The sequence below is a fragment of the Rhinoderma darwinii genome, chromosome 8 (genome assembly GCF_050947455.1).
Source record: "Rhinoderma darwinii isolate aRhiDar2 chromosome 8, aRhiDar2.hap1, whole genome shotgun sequence".
In the NCBI taxonomy this organism is placed as follows: Eukaryota; Metazoa; Chordata; class Amphibia; order Anura; family Rhinodermatidae; genus Rhinoderma; species Rhinoderma darwinii.
In genome coordinates this window covers 13834894-13860644 of record NC_134694.1, presented here as the reverse complement: position 1 = coordinate 13860644, position 25751 = coordinate 13834894, and the positions used below count along the sequence as shown (strand labels likewise).

General features: G+C 40.8%; 1 protein-coding gene across 1 annotated transcript in view; it reads left to right on the top strand.

Moving 5' to 3' along the window:
- The first annotated feature begins 1496 nt into the window (after positions 1-1496).
- Positions 1497-25751, top strand: part of PRRX2 (paired related homeobox 2) — a 33029-nt gene continuing 8774 nt past the window's right edge. The window contains exon 1 of the mRNA XM_075834177.1: positions 1497-2014. Coding sequence (XP_075690292.1) covers positions 1780-2014 — 235 coding nt within the window. The 5' untranslated portion in view covers positions 1497-1779. The remainder of the gene's footprint in view (positions 2015-25751) is intronic.

The window sequence follows — 25751 nt, the reverse complement described above, 5'->3', positions numbered from 1 at the left end:
GGATGCGTCTTTTAATCAAGTTTATTTTAAAAAAAAATAAAAAAAAAAATGAAAATAAAAAATGGACAGCCCCTTTAAGGTGGGTATAGACATGAAGTTGATGTGTATGCAATATAGAGAAAATATTAGGACCAATGATCCTTGTATATGTGTCTAGTGTTCATCTTACATAAAATTTTTCATTAAGAAAGTTGTCACCTAGAAACAGGCGCATCAGGACACGGGTGACAACTCGGATGCCCCTCACATCTGTGGTCATTGAAGTAGTTGTCCATAGCAACCAATCAGAATCTAGCTTTTAATTTTAAAGTGCCGCCTAAAAATAGTGATCTGGTTGGTTTAGTTACTACTTCTTCACTGGTTACCTGCCCTACTTTTTATACGTGGAGTCTGTTTTGTCAGAGTTCCTCTTTAAGGAGGTCATAGATGTGGAGATAATTTGTCAAGACGGAGCAATAATCTTTTACAAATCGCATAAACAGCAATTCCCTCCCATAATTCTATTATCACCATCACAGGAAATCAAATCCCCTGTAGCCAATCAGGATGCAGTCTGCTTTACCGAATGGATAATATAATTACGATACTAGGAGGTGTATTATGGAATTACAATGTATGCGATTCCCTCATATTCAAGCATAGGTTTGGCTTTGAATCAACTAAGGTGAACCTACACAGCCATATTTAAAAAAGGGCGTGATATTATCTTATACAACAGTGGTCTCCAAGTTGCATCTCTCCAGCGGTTGTGGAACTACAACTCCCAGCATGTCCTAACAGCCAAAGGCTGTCAGGGAATGCTCAGAGTTGTAGTTACGCAATAGCTGGAGAGCCGCAGTTTGGAGACCATTGATATACGGGGTTCTTTAGGACCTACTTTAGGGATAATAATCATAATCTGACCCCATACATGTTTTGAACACGCAATGCATGTTGGGAGGCTCCTTTAAAATGACATGTTGATACTCAGGGAATAGAGATAAAACTCATAAGAGGCAATTATTTAGGTTTCTGAGCTTGCATAATATATATAATATGTGTTTAACCCTTGTTTGAGAGCTCCTTTGGGTGCTGTGATCCTGTTATAAGGTCATTTATTTCAATATAGGAATTTATGGATCCACCCCAACCTCCGGCAGTAACCCCATAAGCTCTGAGAAAATCCTCCTCTTCATATGGGCACTTGTTGATAGAAGCACTTAACCTCACGTTTTGAAGCACTAGGACACATCTTGAAGAGCTGAAAGAAAAACACTCTGACCATCTAATTTTCCTCTTCTTTTCTTTTTTTACTAGGGAAAAAAAAAAAAAAAAAGGGAAGGGGGATCAAGGGTCAAAGCTGACAGAGAAGGAGGGGGCGTGTGGAAAGATTTATCCAAGAACGAGAGAGAGAAAAGAAAAAAAGGGAAGAAAAAAAAAAAAAGTTCTGTTTTCTTCTAGACGTCAGCAAAAGGCGTTTTTTGGTCACTTGGCTGAAAATGCATGCGAGTGAGAGTTGGTCCCTGCCCTAGAGGGGGAGAGAAGACAGGGAGAGTGAAGGGGAGAAGAGAGGGAAGGAAGCGAGATAGGAGACAGCACAAGAAAGCCAGAGAGTGGGGGAAGTCAAGTCAGTTGAGGGAGAGAGAAGAGATAAACACAAGAATTGGAGAGACGAGAATAAGATCCAAGGGAAGGAGAAGACAATAGTTTAAAAGTTTTTGAAGAAACTTTTATTCAAAAAGTTGTAATTTTTGTATCGGGATAGGGGCAAAGGTAGGTGAAGGGCGCAGGGCAAGTGGCATGGACAGGGACCTTGGCCTGGATAAGTCAGGACACCCTAACACAATGCGGATTTTGGAAACTCCAGAACTTCCTCACAGCAGGATAAACTTTAGTGTCAGCCACCTCCTGGACCTGGAGGAAGCGGCGGCCGCAGGGATGCAAGGCTCCCAAGATCTACGGCCACCAAACGAGGAAGAAGACAAGGACCCGATGACAGGGGGCAGCAGTGATAGCGAAGTGACAGTACAGGAAGGTAAGTCACACCATACCGGCAAAATTATGGGACATCTGGGCTGCACCCATGAGATGCTTCCCAGAGATGGGGAGGGGTCAGCGTTCTTAAGGGGGTGTGTGAATCTCATGTCTGGATAATTGTTCAAATTAAGAAATATTTTCTGCCTCATTGCATTTGAGTTACAGATGTAGTAGGGCTGGATCTGTCAAATGCAGCAGAGCGGAGTTTGTCATATGGCTCATCACACCGATACCTGTGCATTATCTTACCGCAGAGAGTTATCACAATGCATCAGATTAGGTCAAGTGGCCTGGTTGGGACAGGCAGATGATACCGATAACAGCTCCTGATGGCAGCGAATACATCCTATGTACAGTGATGCGGAATAGGTATAGATGTAGTAGAGCCGAGTTTGTCAATACAGTAGTGAAGAGTTAGTGATATCCTATGTGTAAACCTAGACATGATTACAGTTCACAAAAGAAACAGTTTAATGACCAATTCAGCTCTGCTACATTTACGTTCCAACATCATAGTTGGCACAATAACAAATGTCAAACCTTTTCTCGGAGAACTGAACACAATATAGTCATGTAATGGGATACAGCTAATTGTATTTGATGGACAGGTCGGATGAGCTATTGAGTAAATATACATTGTGCCCAAATATTCCGCCGAACTGTACAGAGAATAAGCCACATTGGCTCCTATGCCCATTTGTGCCCACAATCTAATCTTCCTATATAAAAACACCACACTATGGCCAATTTCAATTACCCAAAAAAAAAAGAAGAATTCTCAAAATTTTACATCTGAGACATTGGAAAGGCCACATGTTGGCTTCGAGAAACTCTAATATTGTATGAGAAATTCCTTATGGTCCCTAAGGCCACTATTGGCTGTTTTGGGATGACAATGTAAGAATAGTCTAAAATTTAGATTTTCAAAATTCTAAAGTGTATAATAAATAAAACTTTAATGTTAAATATATATCAATAAAAATAAGACTTTAATTTGTCTTTTCTATTTTACATTTTTATTTTGCTGAAAATTTTGGAAAAAGTTAAAAATTGTTAAAATTCGTTCACAATCCCCCCCATCCTGACGCTCACAGACCCTGGGGGACAATTTTCAATGACATAAATGGATTCTCCGCGTTAACGGAAATGTTTTGTGTTTTTATAGTATATTTCCTCGTTTCCATGGAATTCAGGTTTTGATTATCACCTTGACATTATGCAAATAAATTAATGATAGGGTTCCTGACGCTGAGGCCTAATGGCTTTGGACAATTTACTGGATGAGAATGAACCCATTGCTGAAACCTTTACAGTGAACGTAGTGTAACATAAAAAAAGATTTAAAAAAAAATGATATGGAAAAATATTTTTTTTTAAATTCAAATTATTCAAGTTCATTGGGAAAACCACATTTGTTCAGACTTTAGAATTTGAAATTTCATCTCACATTTTTGTTGTTAACAATAAAAACAATGTTCTTAATTATTTTGAGATTTCAAAATTTCTTATTTTCCAACATTTAATTTGTGCACAAGGCTTCCATTTACCAGCTTTTTTTCTGAATTTGCTTTAACGCATACCTCAGTCAATTTCCCCTAAGTGTGTTGATTTATACTAAGTACCCCATAAACTGCATTTGTTTATTCTAAGTGCCCCCTTCTAGTGAGAGATAACAAAGTTGCCTATGAACCTACAGATGTAGTCGAGCTAACTTGGTCATGTAACTTTATGGGACTGCATTGTTTTTGTACCCAATGAGTTAAGAGAACACATCACAGATATCAAAATGAGATGCGTTTAATGACATACTCAGCTCTGCTATAGCTACATAAAAATAGACTTAGCAATAGGAATCGCATACCCTGTGGTTTGCACAGCTGATGCCACATGTGATCAGTCGCTATACACTATACGAGAAATTAATGCAAACGAGAAGTTCATACATTTAAGGAATTTTTGTGCATATTTAAGTGGTTCTGAAGAGATAGATTGATAAATAGGAGATAGATTAGATAGATAGATAGATAGATTAGTGAGGGAGCGAGTGACAGACAGACAGATATAAGAGAAATGTGAGATATGAGAAAGATTAAAAAATAAATAAATAAATAAATTAAAAAAAAAGATAGATGTAGCAGAGTTGCGTTTGTTAGAGCGAAAGAGTGTTGTAGTGTAGATTTGGCACAACTCCTTGCGATATCACATTATATTATCTGTGGTTTTCCAATGGACTGCAGGTAAGATGTAAACTTTTTACATAACTGATTTGGATTCTTCCTAATTCTTTATCTTAGAGAGCGAGAATTTCAATTATTTTTTTTATTATTTATGAACAAAGCGGTAAATGCAGCGTTGACATCTCATTTGACTAAAGCAATCTCTCGACATCCCAAATCTGCAACCAATCAATGACCGGTCTTTACCCAACGACTTCCAGTATATTTACGCATTTTCTCAAAAAGAGCAAAATTCCCCTAAAATCCCCCGATTTGGGCTGAGCTCGTAATTTCTTAATCACATTTGTAGCGGTTTAGCCACACACATATGTATGTAAATACTCATCCCATTACGACACGTGTGACTTGTATGTGTTCTATTATAGGATGTCGCTTTTTCCAATTACCAGTCATTAAAAGTTAGAAAGTGGCAACAGTAGAAGAGGAGTAGTGAGAAGTCATTAAACTACTGTCAGGGGTTTCCATAATGGACCATCTTTATTTAAGGGAGCCTCAAGTCAAATAAGTTTATTTTGTTAGAATATTTTTGACCAAACACTATTTAGGTCAATATTGTGGGTACAATTTTGCTACAAAAGTAATAATTTTTTCAATTCATTCAATGACTTTGCTACAAAACGTTTGTATCCAAAACCCCAACAATGACTCAAAAAATTGAAATTCTCCAACCTAGGCCTAGGTTTTTTCCGGTTACAGCAAATTAATGTTTTGTTTTTTTTAAATCAAATTATTAAATTTTTCACCATACTTTCTGTAGTAATTCCTCACGGTTTTCAAGATCTCTGCTTGTTGTCATTTAGTAGAAACATTCATGGTTTACTTCCAGTGAATAAAATTCTGTTCATGGTCATGTGATGGACACACTGGAGCTGGGATCATTAGAAGACAGCTCTGATACACCTACTGTAACGAGCGGTGCACCTGTGTGTCCATCACATGACCATGGACAGCATTGTATCCACTGGAAGTAAACAATGAATGTTCCTACTGAACAACAGCAAGCAGAGATATTGAAAACTGAGGAATTAATACAGAAAGTATATTGGAAAAAATTGTATAACTATATTATATAAAAAAATAATAATTCTAACACTCATTTGTTGAAGCTGGACAACCGGTTAACACTGCTTATACCCATGTAAATGGAGCTGTAAATTGGTGCAACTATAGAAATTGGTGCATGTCAGGAGTTGGCATGAACATCTAACCATTTCAAGATGGTGGATACGCTTATGTCATGATGGCACATCCCATAACGATAGTCTGTAACCTAGCAATAAAGACTCTGTACATGCTCCAAGTTTTATACTGTTTTATATATTTTGTACTTAATACAGTACCAATAGAAGTCTACGGGCCTCTGCTGTACCTACATATGACTCGGATTTCATACAGAGGATTTTTTTCTACAAGAAAAAAATATATATAGTGGCATAGTGGCATGCTCCATCAGAGGCCATATTATGGAGGTACTCTTCCCTAGAAGCATTGCTTCTAGGGCAGAATATCTCCAGAATATGTTGCTGTATAGAAGCATCCTACGGTGGCACAAAGTAGTACGCAGCCACAGGGACTTCGTAAACGCCCCCATGTCCATGACACCTAATTCAGAATAAGTGAAATAAAGAAAGGAGTAAGAGGGTGTTTTTTCCATTGGTAAACATTCACTGACCCCTAATGGTCACATTTTCATGAAAAACAGCAATTTCTAAAAACCCAACTTTTTGTATGAAACGTCAACATAAACAAATAAAATATTAGCAACAATACAAAAAGTATGAGTATAAGTATGATATTCCTAGTAAATACCTGACCGCATTTATTTGATTAGATACAGAGATCTGACATTTTGTTTGACTGCAGACCTCAGCCGAGGTAGCTGGTAAATTACAGAGCGGTGTATAAACAGGGAAATAGTGGATATAATTGATGTCCCTGTTTATAAAACACATCACAAGCTATGTTATCATAAAAGAGATTAGGTTTCCACTATTTCCCTGTTTATACAATACGTTACAAGTAACCAGTGACCTACAGGTCTGCAGCCGGGCACATCAGAGAGGTGTTGGGGGGGGGGGGGGGGGAGAAATGACACGTTATTTAGTCCTAATTAAGACTACTTTGTTTCCTGGCCCATAGTCCTCCTTCTATACATAGTCCTACTTCTTTACTTAGGTTTTATTCATCCACAGAACAACACTACACGACTACAAACTGCTTAGAGCCTGTGGTTTGTAACAGTCTACTGGACTGATGACTTTTCTTTTTCTACTTTACCCGGTATTATTTCTGGCTGCTACTAATGTTTTTGTATCTCCACCCTGCCCAATGCCGGCACATGGCTCCTACAAAGTGGGTGGGGGACAATAGATGGAAAGCACAAAACTGATCATCAATATTCACTACAATAAAAACGATATAAATGTTTTTTGTATTATGTCTAGTCCCATTATATAGGGATTCTATAAAAATAATAATAATTGTGAAGCGGTCAAGAAGAGATAGTATCTAAACTACATAATAGAGGAGATAAATCAGTCATTATTAGGGGCCTTTGAAAATCTGAAATACATTTTCCCAAAAAAAACAAATTTTTTTATTGATTTACTATTCGTTGTTTTGTTATAAAAACACAATTTTTTTTAATGTTTGCTATGCACTGATATAAAATGAAGATGCTCTGATTGGTTGAATTTAAAATTTCTATTAATTTAATGGAATCAAGATCATGATAATGTAGAACTGTGTAGTATGAATCAAGATCAGGGTAATGTAGAACCTAGTATGTCAAGTTGTGCAAAAAAAAATAAAAAACAAAAACAAATTCTCAATACATTTTCTTCAAAAGGAAAAAAAAAAAAAAAAGATTTGTGGTTGAGAGAAAAATAAATAAAATATAATATGTAATGCATTAATATGTAATGCATTATATATATATATATATATATATATATATATATATATATATATAGATAGATAGAAGGCAGGGACATTTGGCAATGATGCTGCCGCATTTAAAACATACTAAAAAACAAATTCTCTGGCTATGGTAAATAACAAAAATGTCATATATATATAATTTAAAAAAAATGATCTAAAAAAATGTGATATTTTATTTTTTTCTAGTATAGGGGGAGTGTCTTGAAGCTGGTGGGACATATTTAGGCTAGTCTAAGGACAGCGCTTTGGAGCCCATTTACGACAGGTCAGCTCAGAGCTTGTGCCAGTCTACTAGAGACAATTATCACGAGACATGGCTCCAGAATTGGTCCCTGTGACATTGATAATCTGCCCCACTGTGCTTTGTCTGTGCAGAGTTTGACATTTCCTTCCGACAAACATGGTCTGATTTAGAGTTAGTCACCTTCTTTTTGACAGATGCCAGGGGACAGAAGGCGGGGGTGGGGAGAGGGGGGGGGGGGGTATTCATTTTAAAAAGATCAAATGTTAAAAAAAAAAAAAAAAAAAGAGTAAAAGAAAACCCAGCATGGCATATTAACCGGTCTCCTACCAGAGTGTATTCCGATACATCTGGTTCCAAAAGGGACCAATTAAGTAAAGCAATTTTTGCAAGACGCCATTACTAGAAATTGAGATTTTCCACACTGTTCTGGCTGGCACTACTTCAGAACATGGAAATGTACATTGTAATCACCATTTCAATATACATAAATAAATTGAAGCCGGGGGAGGGGCAGCATGCGAAAACACTTACTGCCAGGTATTGTGCCTACCTCCCAGCGTGATATGGCAAATGCTGCATCTATGCGGTTTGAATGTGAATTACACTACCAATGCGCCATCATCATACATCCTGTTGTGTTTTTGGGGAATTTTTGTAAAATCTGGGTTTTTAAAAAAATTATAATTCTGGGATATTACAGCAATTTCTCTTTCAGTCTAGGCTGGGAAGAGAGAAGCTCTTACAGCCTTTGTCTGTGATGGAGCCTGTGGCTGAGTAAAGGCGCCAGCATCTGACATTAAACCAGATGTTGGGAGGTGCCGCTCACACGCAAGGAAAGTGCAGCCACATGGGCAGGAGAGCAACACAGGAGGGGCCTGTATATAGTGCGCCTGCAGGCAGGAATCAGAGTGGGGGAACGTAACCAGAGAAGTGGCATCAAGCATTCAAACAGGGGATCAGATAGGAAACAGGGACGGAAGGAACGGGGGGGGGGGTGAAAGACATGCAGAAAGTGAAAAAAGGGCTAAATAATCCAAAAGTAAAATTATAGAAAAAAAACAAAAAACAAAAGCTCCCTAATTTTTTTAATGTATGTATATACATATATATATCACACACACACACACACACACACACACACACACACACACACGTTTATCACCAAACTTTTAAAGAACCCTGAATAGCAAACAAGTCAAGTGATTCATGAATACATTCTTCTCTCAGGTTCCTAGCTAAAGGGGGAGCAGAGAAAGCAGTCGCACCCAGGCCCCAGTGCCCTTAGGGGACCCTACTGCTACATGAAGACATCAGGATAATAAGTAGAATATAGTGGGGGACCCAGATACAGATTTTGCATTGGGGCCTGTGAGTGTCACGTTACGCCTCAGCATTCTCTTCTCAGTAATGTCTTTCAGGGCTTTAGAAAAGCTGGGTGACCCCCAATGGCCGCCATATCAGTGGTCACTGAACTTTCCCATAAACCGATATAACTTATCAGCAGCTTAATCCAATCTTTAACAACTTGGCAGAAAAGGATAATTTATTGGGGGAGGTTTATCAAAATGTGTGTAAAGGAAATGTGATGGTGTTGCCAATAGCAACCAATCAGATGGCTTCTTTCATTTTCAAAAGGGCCTCTAAAAAAATGAGAGCTGGAAGCGGATTGGTTGCTATGGGCAACTGCTCCACTTTTTCCTTGACACCAGTTTTGATAAATCTCCCCAATGGATGTTTTTGAGAAAGACAAAGGCCAGGCCATATGATAAACTGGAGCGGTAGAGGCCGAGATCCAAAAGAGAAATAACACAGGATTAGAGGCGGCACGAATACACTAATTGTAACCATATTGGATTGTTGTTGGTAATGGGATGAGAGACACGGTGATATAAGGTCAGCGAATGTTATGACCATCACTGAATGGGACTGCGAAAATCTTTAGAGACGGTCCAGCTCAGCCGGCGTGTTGTATTAAAGGATAACCGAATGGTTAGGGAACAAAAAAAAACAAAAACACGTTCTTGAGAAGAAGTGATTATTTCCATTGCTGGGAAAAAATGCTTCACCACAAACTGCATCGACGCCTAAAAACCACAGGCCCGACTGACTAAACGGTGCTCAGTGTTATAAAGGGTTTCGGTCAAGGGCAGAAGTACCATAGAGGCAACCTATGATTCATATGGGATGGGAGTCAGTTCAGACTGGCCCTTTATATGAACCCCCATAGGGTACCCCTTCTCTGGCAATGTGCAAAGTACTAGGAAACAAGTCTCTACTCTCCTTTGTGAGATGGGGGATGTAGTCGACTCAAACACCAATAAGGAGCCCCATTTTATTATGGGCCCTCTATATGTACTCGACAGTTTGTGGTAAGCACCTTAGGGCCTGTTCACATCTAGGTTGGAGGCTCCGTTAGGCTTAATCACAGATCCGGCCCAAAATACCGGAAACAATAGATCATGCTGCGCTATTGTTTCCGGTAAAACGATGGACTCTGTGACGGAAACCCAATGAAATGTAATGGGTTCTGTCGGGAGTCGATGGTGTCCGTTATTCAACATTATTTTTGTTGTTCTGCTCCTCTGACAGAGCAAAGCAACGGAAACAGTGGCTCAGGTGCAAACAGGCCCTTACCCTAGTGAAAAGACATCTAGGGTAAACATGTTTTGCCTTCTTCCTCATTGTTTATCCATGTTCGCTTATAGCACTGGCCAATTACCGAACAAACGAGCATTCACATGAATTCTTGTTCCTGATCATTGCCCCGTGCAGCCGACATCGTGCTGTCTGCAGCACATTTCCCTGGAAACAGGAGGATGTGCCGCCGACATTATAGAAACGTATGAGGACGAGCGATCGTAGTAACCATAACTCGTCCCCATAAATTACGGATAACAGCTCCTTGTGAAAGGAGCAAATGTTCGCCGATCAAAGAGCTGTGTTGTGGATCGGCACTCATTTACACGGCCTATGTTGGGCCTGTAAGAGGACCCTTAGATGTAGCCGGGCTGTGTCTGCCATATTTATTAGTGACATCACAACGTATTATCTGTATTTTAACATGAAACTTCAGTTAAACTTTTGCTGTAACAATGTACAGAATTGTAACAATGCAGCGGAGTTAAGGGACAAACTGGGCTCTACTACGATACCAAAGAGTAAAGTGACAAATTCAGCTCTGCTACATCTGAATGGATGTAACGCCCTACGTGTTTTCACAAAATCATGCATTATGTGTCCCTTGCTCAAACTGTATGACAAAATCCATAGATACAGAACACACCTATGTAGGAGAACAATCTTGTATATTTGACCAGCTGCCCACAGTGACCAATCAGATTTCAGCTATTGTTTTTCTACAACTCGGTAGAGAATTAAGTCATTAAAGGAGTGTTCCTGTCACATTTAAATAAAGCATTTTGTAATGAAACATTCTGAAACTGCTTGCCGACAGTGAATAGAAAACATTCTTTACATCCAGAGGCTAAAAACCTCAGAGAGACCTAAAGCTGGCCATACAGATAAGACTTTGATCAACCAGTCCGTGGGAAACCTGTATGAACGATCCCACGAACAACATATGTGTAAACTGATCTATCAGGGAGTCATATTTTAGAAAACGGACTCCCTGGGGCCAGCGCAAAGCAGGAAATTGGCAAAATTCAGGCGGTGAAGTCATACACACGTCATTTTTCAATCTGGCTGGTCAATCTTTTTCTTTAAATTTTGCAAATGATGGTCGGCCAAAATCGCCCATTTCGGCTGACTGTAATCTCAGGTGTATGGCCAGTTTGACAATTCTAATAGGTAAATGCCCTTTAGCACCGGCCAGTGTGGCGAGCGCTGATCAACGAGACATCGTTGATAGGCGCTCGTTTGCTCCTGTCACACGGAGCTATGGTTGGGGAGGAGATACACAGGGAGATGTGCTGCTGACAACGATAATATTTTACTTTTTTAAAACGATACGACCAGCAGATGATGGAGCGTTTGCTCGTTCATCTGCCGATCGTTCCCATTTACACAGGGTAATTAGCATTATATGAATGCTCATCTGCCCGATAAAGTGTAAAATCCCTTAAGAATTTTCTATAATTGTAGGTGACTAGTCTAGACAATACTCTGAGATAAAAGCCTGGACTCCAGACTGATACATTTTACCTGTACTGATACAGTGTAACAAACTATCAGGACATGATAATGTGTATTATGGAATTACTAAATTGTTCAGTAATCTGTTCATATCTGGTAACCCTACAAGAATACATCAAATTAGTTTATAGTAGGGCAAAGCAATTTACTAAAGCAGCGATAATGAGATTACCTCCTATTAGCAGTCATAGCACTCTGCTCTGGTTAATGGAAGGGGTGCCAAATTGGGATTAGGGGCTGCAAGAAGAAATTATTACCTCTATATGCCCTAACAGGATGGTAATACTCCAAGTCCAACCCAGTGATCATCAATGTACCAAAGCTACAGCTGAACATGCAAATAAAGAAATCAGAGTGTACCATTTTTTTGTGAAAGGACAGAAATTTAAATTAATAATGCCATAAATACGGCCTCAATAAGCAAAGGGCCTTAATCGTACCACCATACAGTACCCAATAATACCATGCAGTTCCTACATAGTACGGCTTATAGTGCTCAAATAATGCTTTATAGTTCCTAAATGATAACATAGAAGGCTCCATCATGTCATTGTAGACAATGATGGGGAGTGTAGGCACTGAAGTGGGGGAAGGTCACTGGGTACATACTCCTTTTGTCAATGTTATAATCTTAAGGGGGTTTTACACAGGACTATTATAGGGCAGACAAGCGTTAATAGAACGCTCGTTGCCGATAATTACCCTGTGTAAACAAGGAAATGATCAGCAAATGAACGAGCAAACGCTCGTTCATCTGCTGCTCGTATCGTTTTAAAAAAGTAAAAATTATCGTTGCCGGCAGCACATCACCCTGTGTAAACAGGGAGACGCGCTGCCGACATGATAATCATGTAACGACCGCTCCTCCCCATCCATAGCTCCGTGTGACAGGAGAAAGCGAGTGCCGATCAACTTGGTCTCGATCGCCGCTCACTGCACCGGCCGAGTGTCGGCCGGTGTAAAAGGGGCTTAACCCTCACCATTATCACTATTGTTGAGAATTTAAAGAAGGCTACCTATTAGGCTACAGACGAACGTAGCCAACCTCCAACCAGCCCCGTACTTCAACCGTAGCCCGTGCGGGTGAGTTATCACACATCCCCCATAGACTAGAGTCTATGGAGGGAAGAGTGAACCGCAAAAAAAATAAAAATAGTCCATGTCCTATTTTTTTTTCACAGACCCTTCACACGCTCCGTTGAAACAACGGTCAAGTGAACGGCCCTATTGAAGTACACGAGTACGTGACAGACGTTGATGTAACGGCCGTCACACGGACGACATATACGCTCGTCTGAATGGCCTTATTTTTTGTTCCTCGCTTAGCAAAATGACTGATTTCCAGGTAAACGATTATCTGGACTATGGTCTGATGGAGTGGTAGTTACACAGGCCAATGATCGGGGATATTTGTATGAAGACTGGCTCACGATCATTGGCCTGTGTAAAACTGGCAGAAATTAGCCGACAAATGTGCAACCACACGATTGTCCGCTGATCGGATCTTTTATGCAGCTCAAAAAATAATTTGCTTGTTGGCTGCAAATCTCCCCGTGATTGTTCCGTTTGAATGGATCAACAAGCTGTATTGTGGATCAGCACTCATTTAGACCCAGTTCACAGCTGCGTTGGCGTTTCCGTTGTTCTGGTCAGAGGAGCGAACAAAAATACCGGAATCACCAGTTCTGTTGTACGACGGACACCATCGGCGCCCGACGGAACTCATGACCGTGGGTTAAACAGAGTACGGTTTCATAACCCCTTAACTAATAACTGCGTGTGCCATTCCCAACTCCTTTAAAGAGGCTCTGTCACCAGATTTTGCAACCCCTATCTGCTATTGCAGCAGATCGGCGCTGCAATGTAGATTACAGTAACGTTTTTATTTTTAAAAAACGAGCATTTTTGGCCAAGTTATGACCATTTTCGTATTTATGCAAATGAGGCTTGCAAAAGTACAACTGGGCGTGTTGAAAAGTAAAAGTACAACTGGGCGTGTATTATGTGCGTACATCGGGGCGTGTTTACTACTATTACTAGCTGGGCATTCTGATGAGAAGTATCATCCACTTCTCTTCAGAACGCCCAGCTTCTGGCAGTGCAGATCTGTGACGTCACTCACAGGTCCTGCATCGTGTCGGCACCAGAGGCTACAGATGATTCTGCAGCAGCATCGGCGTTTGCAGGTAAGTCGATGTAGCTACTTACCTGCAAACGCTGATGCTGCTGCAGAATCAACTGTAGCCTCTGGTGCCGACACGATGCAGGACCTGTGAGTGACGTCACAGATCTGCACTGCCAGAAGCTGGGCGTTCTGAAGAGAAGTGGATGATACTTCTCATCAGAATGCCCAGCTAGTAAAAGTAGTAAACACGCCCCGATGTACGCACATAATACACGCCCAGTTGTACTTTTACTTTTCAACACGCCCAGTTGTACTTTTGCAAGCCTCATTTGCATAAATACAAAAATGGTCATAACTTGGCCAAAAATGCTCGTTTTTTAAAAATAAAAACGTTACTGTAATCTACATTGCAGCGCCTATCTGCTGCAATAGCAGATAGGGGTTGCAAAATCTGGTGACAGAGCCTCTTTAAGCTACCCCTTTACCTTACTTTCACCCAATGATGACACTGAGACTTAGAGCTGGAATGAATTGGCCACAGCAGCCATTTTATTAACAAAAACAGAAAAACAATGCATTAATAAATACCATCAAACACAAATACCAAATAAATAACCATAACTTAACCTTTTCACACAAGCCCCCATCCAAACATCGTTCACGTAAATACCATACCCCTCCATACGGAAAATTGGGAAGGTCCTTGGAGCTAATAAGAAGGATCTGGCGCCATTCTGCCCATATCTGTATTATTTTACCCCCAGCCATCCTGCACCAGGCTCAGGGGCACCATGCGAACTGCAGATGGCTAAAGCATTTCCATTTTGCTCCCTGGGACCCCACCTAGCAGGAGCCCATATAAGCCAGATCCCCCACCATGTATAATCTGAGAGGGACCATCACCACCCTCCCCCAGCAATTTTAACCAACTCCAAGGACCCCCAAAACCCGCCATACGCTGCCATGACACCTGCCCAACAACCCGGACCCCTTCGAACATAACCCCCAAAAACCACAAATAGGGAGGGAGGGTGGGACAACTGCTCCTTCCTGTGCTTCCAGACAGACTGGCACTCAAACCAGAGCGCCACCTGTCCACCTCGTGTCCTAGCTCCTCCGCTTCCGGTTTCCCCCGGTCATGTGGCCTCCTCTTATGCCCGGGGCTCAGCTGCGGCCGTTCTTTAACGTTAAAGAATTCTAGGTCGGGTTTCTGTCAGGGTGTCGGTGCACTGTAGTTTCTGGTACTTTGTCAGATCTGTAATGGAGGCCCCTAACGGAGCCTCCAATGCCGATGTACACAGGCCCTTACCGGGCAGATTATATGCCCGTGTAAAAGGCCCTTAGACAAAAGCTACTTGGTTGATTTTTATCATGTATACTTGAGCCTAGAAGCATTGCAAGAAAATACGATACTACCATGCAAGAGAGGCAAATTACCATTGCTACCGATTTACTTTCAGGTGGCCATTGCAGTGAATCCATAAACCAAGTGAAATCGGTAGCACCTGCAGCATAAAGGCGCATTGGAGCCTATCAGGTGATCCCTCTCAGCCAGTCAAGAGGAATGCACTGTTCCACATACGGAGCATCAATTACATCAAAAGAGTTGCCCAAGTAGCTAGGTAGGGATTAATATTTACAAATTGCCTACCAGCAAACAGATCCCTTTATCTCTATATATAAATGTTATCTTTTATTAACATACATCTATTGGTTATATACAGTACTGTGCAAAAATGCTGCAAAGTAAGAATGCTTTCGTAAATAGAAATGTTACTTTTCTTTTTTTTTATCAATTAACAAATTGCAAAGTGAATGAACAGAAGAGTAATCTAAATCAATATTTGGTGTGACCACCCTTTGCCTTCAAAACAGCATAAATTCTTCTATGTACACTTGGACACAGTTTTTGAAGGAACTCGGCAGGGAGGTTTTTCCAAACGTCTTGGAGAACTAACCTCCGATATTCTGTGGATGTCACTTCCTCAAGTCCTTCAGTCTCTTCATGTAATCCCAGGCAGACTCGATGATGTTGAGATCAGGGCTCTGTGGGGGCCATAGTATCACTTCCAGTGCTCCTTGTTCTTCATTACGCTGATAATAGTTCAGAATGATATTGGCTGCATGGTTGGGGTCGTTGTCCTGCTGCAGAATAAATTTGGAGTCAGGCGCCTCCCTGATGGTATTGCATGATGGATAAGTATCTGCTTGTATTTCTCAGCATTGAGGATACCATTAATTTCGACCAACTCCTCTACTCCATTTGCGGATCATGCTTCGCTCTTGCCTGCAGACACTCATTGTGCCGCTCTCCAGCCCTTCGATAAACAAACTGCCTTCTGTTACAGGCAAATATTTAAAATTTTGAAGTCAGTCCAGAGCACCTGCTGCCATTTTTTTTTTGCACCCCAGTTCCTGGGTTTTCATACATGGTTGTGTCGTTTGGCCTTGTTTCCACGTCAAAAAGGTATGGCTTTTTGGACACAATTCTTCCACGATGACCACTTCTGGCCAGACTTCTCCGAACGGTATATGGGTGTACCTGGGTCCCAATGGTTTCTGTCTGTTCTGAAATGATGGCACTGCTGGACATCTTTCAATTTCAAAGGAAGCATGATGTGTCTGATCTGCTGCACTAAGTTTCCTTGGCCGACCACTGCTTCTATGGTCCTCAACATTGCCCGTTTCTTTGTGCTTCTTCTAAAGAGCTTGAACACCACATCTGGAAGCCCCAGTCAGCTGTGAAATCTTTGCCCGGGAGAGACCTTGCTGATGCAGTATAACTACCTTGTGTCTTGTTGCTGTGCTCAGTCTTGCCATGGTGGACTTGTGACACGAAACAGTCTTCCATAACGTCACCTTTGAAGCAGAGTTTAGCTGTTCCTCACACAGCTGTTTCTCTTACAGGTAATGACTTTCAACCTACATATGAAAATGATCATCATCATTACCTGTTTGATAGAATTGGTTAATCATACACCTGACTATAATCCTACAAAATCCATGACTTTGTGCAAGTGTACCTAGAAGAATTGATGCGGATTTGAAGGCAAAGGGTGGTTACACTAAATATCGATTTGATTTAGATTTCTCTTCATTTACTTTGCATTTTGTTAATTGATTAGAAAAAAACAAAAAAAAAAAAACACTTTCAGGTGCCAAAAGGTGGGATGCACCTGTACACTCTGACCCTCCCCCATAGCTATGCCACCGGTTACTTTTTTTTTTGGTAGTATATCCTGTTCTAAATTTGAAGCCTGACAAGTTGTCCCTATCAATCAGAAGAGAGGGACATGCTACTTAAAGCATACACTTCCTTATTGCCTCCATTTTGGAACTTCAGGGGGCGCATTTCCTGGGTGACATGGTACCCACTTGGTTAGTTTTACTACATGCCCTAAAGCTAGCCGTAGACATACTATATAAACGTTGGCCAAACCTGGAGGAATCGGCCGATTATCTAATGTGTATGGGGGTCTCCCAATCATCCCCTGATGGCATATGTTGGGGAAAAGGAACATTGGGCATGTTGGATTTCTGATATCGGCTTATTCCCGAGTCGAGCGTGCATGTTTATGATGAAATAACGGTCGGCCGACAGCTACTGCATGTTTATGACCAGCTTAATATAAAGCAGTCAGTCTTGATGACATGCCCTGAGCATGTTCAGTGCACTCCACCAAAACCCCTTTTGTTTTGTTGATAGGGCTTTAGGTTAAAAATAGCGTTCCCCACTCGTGAATCTGCATGTATATGCTGCCTAGTACAGAACCTCTGTGTTGTAGAGCCCTGGCGGCTGCCACCTCTGCCGCGATTCATAGCTGGCCACTTTTTTTACTGTAAATGTTGCCTTTACTAATTGGAGACTAGTTCCAGCAAAAGCAATTATCATCAAGTGCATTACAGGCATCAGTTGTGGTCCAGGTATAATAAAAGCTGTGTTTCCCTTAAAGCAGCTGTGGTGGCAGCAAAGGTTTTAGCGGGGAGGGCAGTCATTCCTGTCAGCGGCTCCATTCCCCTCACGGCTAAAGAGGTGAAAAATCCATGAGAACATTTTTGTGCAACATGATCACTAACCCACATCCCCTTCCTTTCTGATTCACTAGTCTGCAAGTCCAAGGCTAACCCCTTCCATTCCAGAACCCGGCGGAGCATAGAACATTCCGGTTTGGTTCGGACCATGTCACATGGGTCACTTGTCCTCCTGGTGTATTTACCAGGCAGGTACCAATACCATATACCAAGGCTGGGTTTAATTCTGCATCATTTTCCAAGATCTTTAATCACGGTCAATGATTGTAAACATTTGAACATCTCTCATGGCCTACACCTATTTTCACACAGCTGAAGTTTGTAGCAATGCATCAGTGTAGGTAAAAGCTGGAGTCTAGTACATGGGACAGATTTGTGCGGTCACTGGAAAATTGCCCAGACTGGATACATTAAAACAAAATTGTAGCGGTGTGAAAGTAGGACTAGGCCTGTACCAGTTTTTAGCCTTTTATTGTAAACAAGAACGTTTTCATTCACTGACACAAAGAGAGATTTTGAAAAAACTACGGACTGTAAGGGTATGTTCAGACGCAGTGTTTTCAGGCGTAATTCAGGCATTTTACTCCATTGAAAAACAGCTCCAAAAACAGCCGTAAAAAACGCGAGTTGTTCAAAAAAACGTCTGAAAATCAGGAGCTATTTTTGCCTGAAAACCGCTCTGTATTTTCAGACGTTTTTGCTCACTGTGTGTGAACATACCCTTACAAAGCAGGCCCAGGGTCTGCACCAGACCTGAAATGTCCTATATATGCTTTACTTTTGGAAGCCCCCATCTAATTAAGCCACTCCCTTGATAGACGCAGTCACGCCCTCTCCAAGAAACAAATTTCAATGTTATCCAGTCTCAAAAGTGTTGGGGCGCTGCAGGAGAATTGAACACTTGCTGCCGGATTCTTCATCAGATTACAGCTGAACGTCCCAGCAGCGGGACCCCATGTGATCGGTTTATTATTGAGGGACTCTAACAAAAAGGTATTGTCCAAAGTGGAAAACCCCTTTAAGCGCGGCTTCACCTTTTAATGATAGGGATTGCATTTGCAGCAACTGCCTTATATAACTTTGACAAGTGGTAGCAATTTACCCTCAACAAGTGGTAGCAATTTGGCTAATAGAAATCATATTCTCTATACCTGTCATCCTTGGCGCCATCAAGTGAATAAATGGCGTCTGCAATCTGTCAATAGAGAGAGAGGGGGGAAGACGACAGTCATGATGTGCTAAAAGCCATCACAATAGCTTCTCTACTCTCTCCATTGACAGAATACAAGCTCTGTAAAGACCTAGTGTGTCCCGATGACGGTGCCAGGGAGAACAGTCATAGGGAATGCAATTTTTTAGTTTGTAACCTTAGCTTTAACAGGTTTCTGTAGGGACAGTACATAATAATTTTGATGAGTATAACATTTCCATATAGAAGGGAACGGTCATCATTTCCCCCTCCAGGAATATTACCCATCATGACAAATGGTCAAACACTAAATTAAGATTATAAATAAGTGACGTTATTTATGTCCTGATGCATAGATAGCTCTTCATCCTGTCAAATAAAAATACTTTACTTTAGGAGCAGTTTAAATAATATATAGCAGCACTTAAGAGCATCTCCCACACATCTGCTATGTATCATATATGTTAGGCCAGATTCACACGAACGTTGTATACGTCCGTGTGCGGTCAGTGAAAGCAACGGACAGCACACGGACCTATGCAACTCAATGGGGCTATTCAGACAGCAGTGATTTTTCACGCAGCGCGTTTCCGTTGCGTGATGTGCGTTTTTGCGGATCACGCACCCATTAAAGTCAATAGGTGCGTGAAAATCACGGAAAGCACACAGACGTCTTCCGTGTGCTGTCCGTGATTCACGCACCAGTTGCTAAAGAAATGCAGACAAAAATAAATATATGTGCACCAACACGGACGTAGAAGAAAGGGATGCCACACGGAACACTCACTGATGGCACATAAAACTGTAATGCAGGAAAAACTGCAATTTTTGCGGACGCAAGACGGACACAATCGTGTGAATCTAGCCTTACCGGATCTAGTTTTTAACCCGTTAGTGGCCGCCGTGAAAAGGCATATTGACTGTCACTAACGGACTTTTTTCTGATGCATACGCCTTTTCACGGCGCTGCATCAGAATAAGGCTAGATTCACACGAACGTGTCCATTTTGCAAATGCAGAGTTTTTCCTGCGTTACAGTTCCGTGTGCCATCAGTGTGTGTAACGTGTGGCATCAGTTTTCGACATCAGTGATGGTGCACGGTTTATTTATTTTTTTCTCTGCATTTCTTGAATCACTTAAAAAAGTTACACATATTTGGTATCGCCGCATCTGTAACGACCCCCAACTATACGGTGAACGCCTTAAAAAATAAAAAACCGCCAGAATTGCCGTTTTCTGTTCATCATGCCTTACAAAGAATTTGATAACAAGTGATCCAAGATGATACCAACAAAAACTACAAGTAGTCCCGCAAAAGAAAAGCCCTCATACAGCTGCATCGGCGGAAAAACAAAAGATTTATGGCTCTTCAAACATGGAGACACAAAAACAAATAATTTTGAGGAAAAAAAGGGTTTTTAACGGTGTAAAACAAATAAAATTATATAAATGTGGTATCGTCGCAATTGTAACGATGGGCTGAATAAAGTTAGTGTTATTTTTACCCCACGTAAACTGCGTAAATTTGGGATGCAATTTTTTTTTTTATCTATTCGCCCCCAAAAAAAACAAAAAAACAAACAATAAAAGGTTAAATCAATAAATTATATGTACTCCAAAATGGTGGCATTCAAAAATACAACTTACAAAAAACAAGTCCTTATACAGCTATGTTGACGCAAAAATAAAAATACATAAGCTTAAAAGAGCTTAAAAGATGAGACGATGGAAAAACCTAAAAAAATAGCTTGGTCATTAAGGCCCAAAATAGGTTGGTCACTCAGGGGTTAAAGAATATGTCCGAGATTAGAAACCGCACCACATTTGTCCATAGGATGTGTTTGGTATTGCAACTCAGCCCTATTGGCTTGAAAAGGTAAAATCGCTGCAATACCAAAACACAGCCCATGAACAAGAGTGGGGCAGTTTCTGGGGGGGGTCCCATTTTCCTAGTCCTGGACAGTTCCGTTAACAAAACATTTACGATTTAGATCTACAGATTTGTTTTTTAAACTAATGTTAAGTTATTTAATTTTTTTTAACACTAGTCTCATCCGGAGCTGCTCTCAAAACTCTTTGGATGCAAAGACATCAGACAGCTGAGCTCAACATGGGCAATTGGCATCTGAGCTCCCAAAATGCACTGCTCTCTGGAAACTGATTTTTAACTGGAAATCAGGAAAACTCAGAACTTGAGCAATGAGAGGTCTCCCTCATCCTCAGCTTGACAAGTGTAGAACAGGTTAACCCGGATGGGCCTCCAGCCCAGTGGGCCCTGTCATCTGTCCAAGTTGGACACCATACCTCCCAACAACATTTGAAAGCCTATTTGCCGGACACGTTTTCACTCAATACCTCCAAGAAACGCCCACTTTTGGCTACATTTACACATGCCAGGCCCCTTTTATGGGTGTTTCGCTGGACAAACCTGCGAAACGGGGAGATGCTCTCCATAGGTTTGCCCTACAATTCGGACCTCAAATATGCTGGGGATTGCAAAAATGTGTATAAAATAAGTGCCTCTAGGTGGGGCTCGAAATGTCCCCCAATTTCAGGTGGGGCTCGAAATGTCCCTCAATTTCAGGTGGAATTAATGGGAGTTATGACAATGGGAAATACTTCAAAAAATTAGTTTTAATTTTGTAAAGTGACATCTATACTGTAATCGTTTGTGAAGGGTAACATTACTAAATGTGGATTTTGTACACAGTCTCAAACATCTTGAAGAAAATTTTGAAGATGGGCCTGCCATCAAAATTATCTAACAGAACAGGCCTAGTTTCCCATAGCAACCAATCAGAGCTCAGCTTTTATAAACTGTGGAAAAATAAAAGCTGCTTTGTGATTGGTTGCTATGGGCAAGAAGGCCGGTATTGATAACCGAGGCCTATAATGGATCAGACCTGGCATGGTCACCTAATTAGATTCTCCACAGAATCATGCATAGTTATTGCCGCCCTCCATTTTGGATTCTCCTACATAAAGGTGGTCACCTGACCAGACCGCTACATATGAGCTCCACACTGTGTTAATTTGCAAAATCCTCAGAGAGAACCATTAGAATTAGCTTATTTTTCCTCACCTGTCATCGACCGCGATCGAATTTCCAGTTTATTTTCCAGTGGAGCTGTTAATTAATTAAATGGAGGATCTGGTGACGGCTTAAAGAAGTGGGGGGGCTACCGAAAGGACGCATTATACCCTCATCACCTTGAAGAGAATAATAAACATTGAAATACACTCCCATAGCACAGCCCGGCCTTTGTTTATTTATATATTTGGGGAAGATTTAAAGTATTTTTTTTTTCCCTCTCCCAGGACCCTTACCCAGATGACAAAAAAAATAATAATAATGCAATAAAGAGCTGAAAATTGTACGTGTAACCCTTTCCGCCATGTTGCATTGCCCTCAGCCCCTGCACAGGGGCTCGGTGTCACAGTTATTCCACAGGCCGTCTCACAGGGGTGTTGTACTGAAGCGATAATTCCTAAGGATTAGCTATTATTTATAGAGTCGAAGTGTTAACATAGCCGAGTCGAAAAGCTGCACTTTCAAGGCATTACCGTTTTATACACCAAAATCTTTCACACAGAACGTCCCCATAGTATTGTACAGGTACGGAAATCCTTTCAGCGCCCTCAGTGTTAACCCCATAGCTATTCCTTCCTTTGCAAAAAAATATATTCTAGAGTCGAATAAAGGCCACACACACACACACATTAAAAGAAAATTTATTATTTTTTATTTAATAAACACAAAAATCTTTATTTGGTGCAAGGCCCAATTATCTGGCCATAAAAAGCAGCCGTCATGTTAAAATATCCTAAAGGTTATTTCACGGTTCTTGTAATTATATGTCGTTACATCATACTAGGAAAATTAGGAACAAATGTATGGATTTATAATCAGTTGCATTATATATTCCATATTTTTTTTTTACATCTTGGTTGCATTTGCCTAGTCCGGTGTTGGCAAGATGGAACGGTGGTGTACATTTCCTTGAATTTCCGGTATCGCCACCCAGTGGACAATACAGGGTATTGCAAGTGTAGATATAAAAAATTATTTCCAATATGCTCTGTTCAGAGAAAATTTTGGATCCCAAAATTGCTGAAGTAAAACGCTCAATGAACCAAGATGAAGGATTATCATCAATTTATTTTCTAGACCACTAAACATTTGGTTGCACCCTTCACCGTTGGTGTATCTCAAGCTATAGGGTACACATAAAAGAAGTGCCTTGCACGTCTACTGTATAGAGGTGACCCTACTTAATCCACACAATAGAGGGCAGATTTAAGAGTGTTATCATAGGGATATCTCTAGATGCTATATATTATTTTTTTCCGTAGAGTCCCCCAGTTCTACTTTTGGTCTGAAGCCGAGGACTATATTAGCTACATTTGGTTTTAGGGAGCCCCATTATTCCTTTTGCAGTCAGCACAGTCTTGACAAAAGTTAAAAGTAGCTTTGGGTGAGGGACTTGGCCTCTTGAAGAATGAACTTTCGGAGATGTTCTTACTATTTATTGCAAAATACCTAGAGTATTAGGTTAGCTGTTTATATTAATATTCTCGGGGTAAAGGACTTATTGTGTATTATAATAAAAATCTAACGTCAGAGGTTCAGAGTGGAGCATTAGAAAGTTATTAGATTTTTAGTCGAGGTGGGGGGGGCTGTATTATGAATGCTGGTCAAGGTCAGGGAGTCTTAATTCACCCCCGCTCACCCTCATAAAGTACGGAGGTAGGAAAGCCTGCGCTGCAGCTCATAACACCGACATTATAACTCCATCAGTGCAGACTATGGAATTCAATATAACACTCTAGACTCAAAGCTGGAAGCATTTAGTGAAGGCAACAGTGTTTCCCAGAGGATGGATCCTTCCAACTTTTTATATGGAATGTAATATATGCAATGGACGTAATATGGCTACATAAAGCCGACTGTACACAGCGGGAGGTTTATGCGACACCTACAGTCATATCTCCCATTATATGCCACCCCCCCCCCCAACTCTATTGGTGGGGTTGATAAAGAGGTCGCATGATCGGAGAGGTTTTTCAAACAGATTTGTAGTACGGTCCAATAATCAGGCTGATCGCTACTCCAAAAAGGGATTGTATGAGAGTAGAAATATCAGCTTTTTTCCAGAAACTGCACTGTCCTGGTCAGCAGGCTGTTTCTGGTACCGCATCTTAGTCATATACAAGTAAATGGGACAGAGCTGCAGTACCAGACACAGCCTATTTTCATAGGTGGCGCAGTTTCTGTAAAAATACAATCCTTTAAGCAACCCATTTAAGAAAGATTCACCATCAGTTAGGGTATGATCACACAAAGAATAAAAAGTGGCTGAGAGCTATTTTCAGAGAAAACCGCCTCTGATTTTGAGCGGTTTTTAAAGCTGAAAACTTTTTTTTTTGTTTAGGCGTTTATGGAGCGGTTTTTCCACGGACAATGAAAAACGGCTCCAAAACCGGATCAAGAAGTGATGTGCTTCTTTTTTTTACAAAACAGCGGCGTAAAAAACGCCCTAACATAACGCCGTTTTTCCCATTGATTTCAATGGGCAGATGTTTGTAGGCGTTCAGCTACTGTTTTTTCAGGCCTATTTCGATGCGTTTACGCCCTGAAATAGGTCTGAAAACTCTGCGTGTGAACATACCCTTACACTAATTGTGTCCTGCTAAAAAACGTTGTCTTGTAATTCTGTGATTGTAATATATCTATCCATCTTGCTACCGGTTGTTCTTTGTCTCGATTATCTTTACCTCTTGCCAAACACTCCAAATTTAATTTGAGCTATTTCACCTACTGAATGCCCCCCCCCCTTAAAGGGCTGGTAAAAGTGCCATGGAACAGCCACATGATTTTTCTTGGCCTATCAGGATGTGCTAATTAGCATACTAGCATGTGTACTACTGGACAGCTCCCCGATTTGGTGTTTGGGGGTCTTTTTAGTAAGTACAATATCACCCACCAGCTTAGTTTTTTAAGGGTGTCTAATGACAGTTCCACATGGAACATTTTTGTTTTTGTGTTTTCAAGATCTATATTTATTAAAGAAATATTTAAAATCTAGTAAAAAAAATAAAAATATTGAGCATTGAAGAGCTCATTAGAAAATGTATTCCGAAACGTAAAAAAAACAAAAAACAACTTAAAGAACCAATTTTTTTTCTCCAGAAAAATCTAATTAGTAATACATGGCTTTGACTGTCAGTTTTGTGCCAATTCACATATGAGCTGCACATACTAGTTGCTAAGTACAGTCTATCAGCTACAGCCGTTTACATTGGGTTGTCAGGCACCACATCCCTAACAACCAGTCAGCCTCACAATACTTAGGTCTTCAGCTCAAGCTGTTGACCAAGGGGCAGAAAAGGAACAATGAGGCCTGGTTAGCACTCAAACCAGACTGATTTCTTACGGCAATATTAATCAGATTTTTAGAAATATATATTTTAGTGTAGAGTGTATATGGGGTTGATATACACAATACAATATTGCCAATCTAATAATGGTGCCTCCTTGGCCACTATTTATAGATGCTCAAAATTATATAATTGCCCCAAAGATGAGATCTTCTGCCTCTTCAGGGTGGACCTCCTCAATTGTTCGGGATTTACATGTAAGGGTATGTTCACACGACAGCGTCCGTAACGGCTGAAATTACGGGGATGTTTCCACCTGAAAACATCCCCGTGATTTCAGCCGTAACGGCATGTGCAAGCGCTTGAACGCCACGTCCATTACAGACGTAATTGGCGCTGCTATTCATTGGAGTCAATGAATAACGGCTCCAATTACG